Below are 8163 nucleotides of genomic sequence, written 5' to 3'. Positions count from 1 at the left end.
GCCGGTTGTTGATCACGTGACTCCTGTGATGTGAAAAAAGTGTTTCCATCGCAGTTTTGTGAGAAAAAAACAGTTTCGATACGGCCGAAAAACCACCTCATCCTAGCGCAAAAACATTGTCGAAAAACATAATTTTTATTCTAAATTGACGTGTTTCCATTGAGCAAAAATTTATTTTTCAAAATTCTAATTTGTGCATTTTCATGGTCAGTGGAAACACAGCTGTAGTTGCCTTCAGGATGTTGTTAGTTCTTTTGTGATTGTCGCGGCCTAAAATTGATGGTTTTACGGCACCTTTTTCAAAAAGTCACAATTTTTTTCAAGCTTTATTTTTATCATAACGTCTTAAATTGCCATTCATGATAGTGAAAATATACTTCTTTCTGCTCAAAACTGATTTTTAGATATCTACAGTATATTTACAGCTTGTCCAACGAAGCTGATTATATGACACAAAGGCTTGCCATACACCAGAGCTATTCAACTAAATTGCTTCAGGGGCCACAGTTAATGCATGCCAACAACACAGGGGCCAAACATCCAGCAATTAGTCAAGTATTAAAGATTTGTTACCTTTGAAATAGTTTATTTTGCTGCATTTAATCATGAAAACAACACAGAACTCTGTGTGATAAAAGTAGTGATAATAAAACTATCAAAAACAAAAAAATAACACATTCTGCCTCCTGTTTAACACAAATATTATTTTGACATCTCCGACTTACCAAATGTTTAAAGCAATTTTATTTTCATAGTTTTATCTTCAAATGCTTGTAGTTTTGATGCCGTAGAGGTTCATAGAAATGGTTTTTACCAGCTTTTAGCAAAGATTCTGACGTTTCTGTGGATATAAAACATGATTAACTAAAAAACTTATAATAATTAAAGTAGAAAACTGGGGTTTGGGCCTTAAGAGATAAATGAACCAATTGGCAGTCGAACTTTGGTCATCCGGTCCGCGACATTTAACTTTTATCAACTCAGAGCGTTGTATGGAGTGGAATTTTTCCAGAAGGTGGAACAGATTTGACGAGTTCTGCTGCTCGGCACCACTCTGACACATTTTACAACTGAAAACTAAAGTTTATCAGACCTTCGACACCCAAACTCACTTTGTTTCTTTCAGCACCAAGTTGCAGTGAACGGTTGCAAATGATGAATGAATTAGTTGTCTGTACAGGGTTGTGTTGCAGAGTTGTTGTGGGTGTTGTTGTTATTGACTGACACATTTAGGTTGTTCGTTAAATCAGGTGGCTCCTCCTGCGGACATTACAGGTGGATGGATAAGGGTACCAATATCTGGTTGATGTGTTCTGACTTTTTTCTTTATTCCACAAATGTGGAAGAAATTGGTTTGAACTTTACTAGAATTTGAATCAAACATCTTTAAGACCAGATGTTTAAAGTGACATCAGATTTTAGTATAAAATATGGATGCATTATTTGAAAGATAACATTGATGTTTCTGAACGTCACGCTGCTGAGATGAACAGTTGAGATATTATCATGTGAAGGAACAGGAAGTGATGTCAAAGGGGAATGTGTTGTTCCAACAGCCAACAGACTGTAGAGAAGAATCAGATATTTAAGTTTTCAGTTCAAATAATATGGTTTTAATAAACAAAGAGCAGTTTCCTGTATTTAAGAGTTCCCCTATGATGTCACTTCCTGTTTCAATTTGAGCCAAGTTCAAAAGACAAAGTGCCAGTTATTTGACAAAATCGATCAAATTGTGTGTTTTGCCAGGTTTCTTAAATATGAAGATATTTTCTTTGACTTAAATGCATGTCCCAGAGCCTTTAAAGATAAATTAGATTATTATGGTGTTTTGTTTGAAGCTAAAGGCCCTGTCTCATTATAATGTTTTAGACAACTTATTACATTTTTTATGTCTCAATTACTAATAAGTTTTATATATTTAAATAATTTCTTGGCATTAAAGTATGTACATGCCTAAAAGTGACTTTTCAATTCCATCTTCAGCGTAAGATATCTTTACAATTTTCATAAGTTGGCATAAGTTGTCTAAAACATTATGGTGACAGGGCCTGTACATTAGTGTTAGGAACAATTTGCAGATGAAAAAATAAAAAACGAGTAAATCTCTGCAAAAAAACTCTTAATGCTTAATTTTAAAAAGTGTGAGAAAAATCAAGGAAATTCTGAGTATGAAATGTAAATTTGTGAGAGAGTGTATATATATATATATATATATTGGGGGTGTAAGAAAATATCGATATACTGACATATCGTGATATTTCATTTCCTGATACTGTATCGATATTCTAAAGCCCTGTATCGATTTGTTATTAAGGTTTAAAATGTCAACTTTCCTGCCAGGTGTTCATTTTATGTTGTAGTTCAGCCTCTGACCACTAGTTGGCAGCAACTTTAGTCACGTCACTATTTTCTGACATTGTCAGAAATTTATCAGAAAAAAACCGTCAGTTTTCACAAGTGGCTAAAGGGTGATTCCACCTGTTTTCACCTTGAGCCTCTTTAATCTGCTCTGTTCAAAAAGTAAACTTCAAACCTGGACTAGATTACTTAACATAGATTACAGAATATTTAAAAACAAGTGGATGATTTGTGAAACATATTTGATTTGTGAACCTCAGTACAAGTCTATTTCAGCACTTTTTATGCATTTTATGAACAAATTGAACAGATGGAGAGAAATGACTGAAGCAGTTGGAGAATCCAAAATAATCATGTATAAATTATAATTTTTCAAATGACTCATAGGCTTTTATTTTGAAATATCCAGTTATAGTTGATGAAACATGATGGTACTACGTGGCTGTAAAATAGTTTAGAAAATTATTTTTCTGCTTACCTGATTAATTCAGATTAGGTGGAATCACCTTTTAACTATTCATGGAAACTTTCTGTTTTTCCTCAAATTAAAGTGGTTTTCTTCTAAATTAGACTTTTCTCAGAAAACACAAAGTTTAAATATGGATTTTTTTGCTTTTTTAATTAGATGTCCTAGCTTTTTCTTGAAAATATTTGAAATTATTCTAACAACTTTTCAACCTCAGAATTTCTTTGCTTTTCTCAGTATTTTGGTGGAGATTTACTCTTTATCTGCTAAATGGCCCTGCACAACATCGTATTTACGTTTTCCACATGCATGTTTTTGTTTTTCATGCTAAATACATGAATATTAGTTTAGTTGGTGATTCAGTTATAAATTAAGACAAACATTCAGGTTGTTAAACACAAAGAGAAAACCACATTCAACATTTTGGTCCCTTTTTTATTTAATGTTAACCACATTTCAAACAACTAAACAACCAATGAAAATGGCATCACCAGGTCTAAACAGCACTTTGCTAAACAAATAATCTGATTAAGATTTATAAAATAAAATAAATAGGGCAAAAACAAAATATAAAACAAGTTAATTGCCATGAACGTAGCCCCCAAAATAAATAAAAGCTCATTAAAAACAAAGATTTGTGGCATTCACATTGTCTTCAGCACAGCACGGTCACTCTTTGTATCAGTAGGTCCAACGAGCCTGAAGGACTCAACGACAGAAAGTAAACACAGACTGAACAGTTTGACACTGGTTTCATACAGTATGACACTGGTTTCATACAGTATGACACTGGTTTTATACAGTATGACACTGGTTTCATACAGTATGACACTGGTTTTATACAGTATGACACTGGTTTCATACAGTGTGACACTGGTTTCATACAGTATGACACTGGTTTCATACAGTATGACACTGGTTTCATACAGCATGACACTGGTTTCATACAGCATGACACTGGTTTCATACAGCATGACACTGGTTTCATACAGCATGACACTGGTTTTACACAGTAAACGCATGTCGTCACATGCAACCTTTAGTTTTTTTACATCGTCTCTTTAAAAAAAGGCCGTTATAGAAAAACTGTTCAGAGCTTAAAAATTCTTTTAGCTTCAACTTTTCTGCAGCGTTTAAATAAATCAGGAGCTGAAACGGGTGAATTTTTAAATGCTTGTTTTGACTCAGAGGCCATGTTTGAAACCAGACTCTCTGTTTTATCTGGAAGAGACGGTTTGACCCTAAAACCCAACGTGGTTCCTGAATCGGACCCAAATCAAGGACACTTAACTGATTTATTACTGAACATGAACGACTTGTTTTTAGCAAAAATAGCGAGGGAAAACGTTGGCTCTTTGTCTATTTACAGCTGTCCAACATGCATCTGATCCCAGGTTCAACATCTGTTAACAGCTGAAGCTACATTTGGACCACAGAGTATCACGAGTTCTGGCCCAAAACAAAAGATGGTCCTAAAAGCTGCAAACAAATCTTCAGACATGGAGAAAAGGAAATGAAGATGTTTGGGACTCATGTTGGTGTTTGTTTGTTTGACTGTGGTTGTTTTTATTTACAGAACATCTGGAGGCACACTGGAGGGCTTTCACCACTAAAGACTGTATCTTTTATCCTTTAAATTTAACTTTAAATTGTTTTAGTTGCTCTCAAAAACTAAAATAAAATCCAGGAGCAGAAGTATTCATGGTAATGAACATTTTAAGGAAAACCTGCTGCTAAATCCTAAATCATTTTCACCAGATTGATGATTATAATTTAATTAATAATCCCTTAAAACAAATTATGATGGCAGAAATAAATAGTCTGAGATGTGGAAGATAATTGACTGCAGTATTTATCTAAATCTTGTTAAACTTAAGTCAAAAATATAAAAAAACAGACACAAAAATCATATTTGCATTAATTCAAATCTTGTCTGAGTGCTGTTTTAAATAAATATTTAAATGAATCAGACCAAAACTTTGTCTGTTTTTAGCTCATTTCTTACAGAAGCGTAGAGCTGTCACATGAATGAATTATTTTTAAACTTGATCTCGTTATAACGAGATCAAGTTTAAAAATAATTTCAGAAAACTCTTGGAAAAATGACAGTTTTCTCATTATTACGAGAAAACAGTTTAAAACTAATTCCATGTTATGTAGCAGCTCTACGTTTCTGTAATTTCTCATTGTACGGAGAGTTCCAGCTCAGTTTTTGCTAACAGAACAGTTTAAGGTACAAATGTTCCAGTGTGCTTCCAGCCTCCAGCAGGAAACAACATTCAAGGTGTAGAATAGATCTAAAAAGGAAATACTGTACAATAGTCACATCACAGCCCGGCCGAGAGGAAACAAAGAAAAAAAATGGCCTCTTATTTATTTTTTTAAACATTTCACTTTTCTTAAACATTATTTCTCTTTGTACAAGCGAGTAAAGTCCATCATCGTACTGAAGCAAAGGAAAACCACCGGTGTGTGTTTGTCACAGGCACACAGATACACACAGGGCAGCTCACAGGTTGAATTCGGGTCGACACGAAGCAGTTTTTTAAATTTTTGTGCACTTAGTGTCTCAGTGTGAAGGAGACGGGCAGCGTCAGCAGCAAGTCCAGCCTGCCGTCTCTTCAGAAGGAGTTGAGTGCCTCCAGAGCCACTTCGTAGCAGAACTTGTACTGTTCCTGGAAGGACAGAGATGTTCAATGACTCTGAGCTACCTGACACAAACTTTATCATGTTTTTTTCACTTGTTTTTGTAAAATGAAACTAGAGCTGATGTTCCATCAGAGTCTGTTAAATGGCCGAGTTCCCCGGACAAAAATCACTAAATTAGTTGGATAAGCTCATGAAGGAGGTCGGCTCTGCGTAAAATAACATCAGTAACAGAACGTCTCCCACTCACTGCATGGATCTGTGGCTGATCTGCAGAGCTCCTTCAGAGGCAAACTGCTGCATCCTGATGCTGCGTTCACACCAAACGGATCAGGAGGGTCTGCTTTAAGTCAATGGTGGACACACATCGTCTAGAAGCTGAGCAGTGTGTTCGTTTTGAGCAGTGCGGTTCGAAGCAGTTCCCACGTGTTCGTGGATGTGGCGCATCCAAAGCGTCCGATGCTCAAGTTGGAAAATTTTAACTTTTGCTGCTCGAAGTGTCGCATCAACCAATCAGAGAGACTCTGTTCAGTGATGAACTGGTGACGGGCCGAAAATAACGTAAACCGGGAAATCAGATCAAACAAACAATGGAGGACAAACTGATAGTCCGATGTCTGTTTTCATCCTGAGAGAAATAAAATGGACTTTGCCTGGAGGACGATTAGTGAGGAAGTCAGCATATCTGGTAAGTTATCAAAACTTGTAACGGTTAATTTCTCACCCCAATCAGAACAAAAGGGCTCCTTACTCGTCTACGTTTAAACTAAATGTGTCTGTCCTCACTGGACACCAGCGTCAGGAGGTGTGCAACATGTTTGGTGTAAATGCAGCATAAATGCACAAAGGAGCGTTACCGCAGATCCTTCCTCCCATCAGCTGTTAGACTCTATAACCAACACTGCTCCCAACAAACTCAATAATAATGTGTTTGAACATTAACCAAGTCTGTTCTCTGTGGCAGTACTGAACACTGCAGGAGTCTGTCATTACTGTTTTCATGTGGTCACAAGTGTTTCTGCACAGTATCTTAATTTCATTTTTATTTTATTTATTTTTAATATTTTAATTTTATTATTGCTGTTATTGATAATGTTGTATAGCAATACAGTATATAGTTTTGTGGATTGATGTACCTGCTGCTGCTGTTACACCTGAATTTCCCCTCTGCAGAACAACAAATGTTGATTCTATTCTATTCTATTCTATATGCAGCTGATGTGTTCTCAGTTCCCTCACCATCGTCTCCACCATGTTCGTCTTGTTGTTCCTCAGCGTCTTGACGGTGTGGAAAACGTCCACGATGTTCTGCTGCTGGATCATCTCGTTGATGCTGCAGATGGCACAGAACGTTCCAGAACGTCCTCCTCCGGTTCTGCAGACGAGACGTGAACCAGGAGTTAGAGAACAAGTGAGCCTGAAGACGAGCAGGTGTTCAGCCCTGATCCTGTCCTGCACGTTTCAGCTGCTTCAAACCTGTCAAACACCTGTGTTCAGCAGGGGCGGAGCTAGACATTTTTGCACGGGGTGGCCAAGGTATTTTCAAAAACAAAAAATAAAATAAAATAACTTAAAATTCAAGATGGCGGCTCTATTTTAGCTGCTTTAAGAAATATTGAGCTAAAAATGTGTTTGACTAGTTAAAAATGATCCAAAAAATGTTTTTAGCCAGATAACTGATAATGCTAATTTCAAAAAGGGATATTAGCTATTTTAAACAAACACAGCTGCAAATTAGTGTCGTGGTAGCCAAGAAACAATTTTTTACTAATTTCAAATACAAAATCCAAGATGGCTGCCAGAGCTAACTGCAAATGGGTACAACTCAGCTATTTTTTTAGAAATACTGAGCTGAGATTTGTTGTGGTCGTAGAGCAACCACCATGGCGTACCCCAGCTAGAAGTGCCCATCTTTAAAATGCCACATGCAAACCCCACCCCACCTGTCAATCATTTGGGGGTGGCCAATCAGATTCTTCCCCTGGTGTTCAGGATGAAACAACACATAAAAAAAGTCCATGAATTGTTCTTTTTACAAGTGCAATGGATCGAGCTTCAAACAACTGAGAGATTAATATTGTCTGATTGGTGAAGAAATAAGGACCATTTTAGTACCAAGAAATTCCTTCAAATTTTTCTTTTGGTTTAACATTAAAAACTCAAAATATTTGATTCTGCAACAAAAACAAACAAACAGAACTACTTTATTTCTTTAGATAATTGGATGAAACTTTCAGGATAAGTAAGAAATGTTATGATCTAAAACAGATTCTTAACCCATGAGCTATGAGCGCCACCTTGAGGGCCTCAAAAGAACAACAGTTTTTAACTTTGGGCCACAGAGGGCCGTGGGACCACATTGATTTTAAATAAGGTGCAATACACTTTCTCACCACTAGTAGCAGTAGTGCACCACTCAGATGTTTAACAACTTTTTAATATGTAGAAGAAGAACCTTAGAAACCTGCTGAGAATGGAAACTTATTTTAAATGAAAAATATAAGCAAAAATGAAAGTAACTCATCAAAAAACACCAAAGTTTGTCACTAATGTGAAGAGCAGCTTCTGTTTACAAAAGTTTAAAAAGGCTAAATTTTCATTTGTACTTTATCAAATTTATTTTTACAGTTTTTTTTTATTTGAAACATTTACATTAAACAGTTTTTATTTATTTTATGACCACAGTTTTATTT

The 8163-nt window shown here is 35.9% G+C and overlaps 1 protein-coding gene and 1 long non-coding RNA gene across 2 annotated transcripts in view; one reads left to right on the top strand and one right to left on the bottom strand.

Moving 5' to 3' along the window:
* Nucleotides 1–6828, top strand: part of LOC106522368 (uncharacterized) — an 84170-nt gene extending 77342 nt beyond the window's left edge. Inside the window, exon 3 of the long non-coding RNA XR_001310773.1 lies at nucleotides 6746–6828. This is a non-coding gene — a long non-coding RNA (uncharacterized LOC106522368). The remainder of the gene's footprint in view (nucleotides 1–6745) is intronic.
* ptprt (protein tyrosine phosphatase receptor type T) overlaps nucleotides 3239–8163 on the bottom strand; it is a gene marked incomplete in the record, with an annotated part of 388491 nt that continues 383566 nt past the window's right edge. Inside the window, 2 exon segments of the mRNA XM_014015350.1 lie at nucleotides 3239–5499; nucleotides 6710–6845. Coding sequence (XP_013870804.1) covers nucleotides 5446–5499; nucleotides 6710–6845 — 190 coding nt within the window.

Source organism: Austrofundulus limnaeus, unplaced genomic scaffold, assembly GCF_001266775.1.
Source record: "Austrofundulus limnaeus strain Quisiro unplaced genomic scaffold, Austrofundulus_limnaeus-1.0 Scaffold127, whole genome shotgun sequence".
NCBI classification, from domain to species: domain Eukaryota; kingdom Metazoa; phylum Chordata; class Actinopteri; order Cyprinodontiformes; family Rivulidae; genus Austrofundulus; species Austrofundulus limnaeus.
Note: the sequence above shows the minus strand (reverse complement) of the source record. Positions and strands in the feature narration are given on the sequence as shown.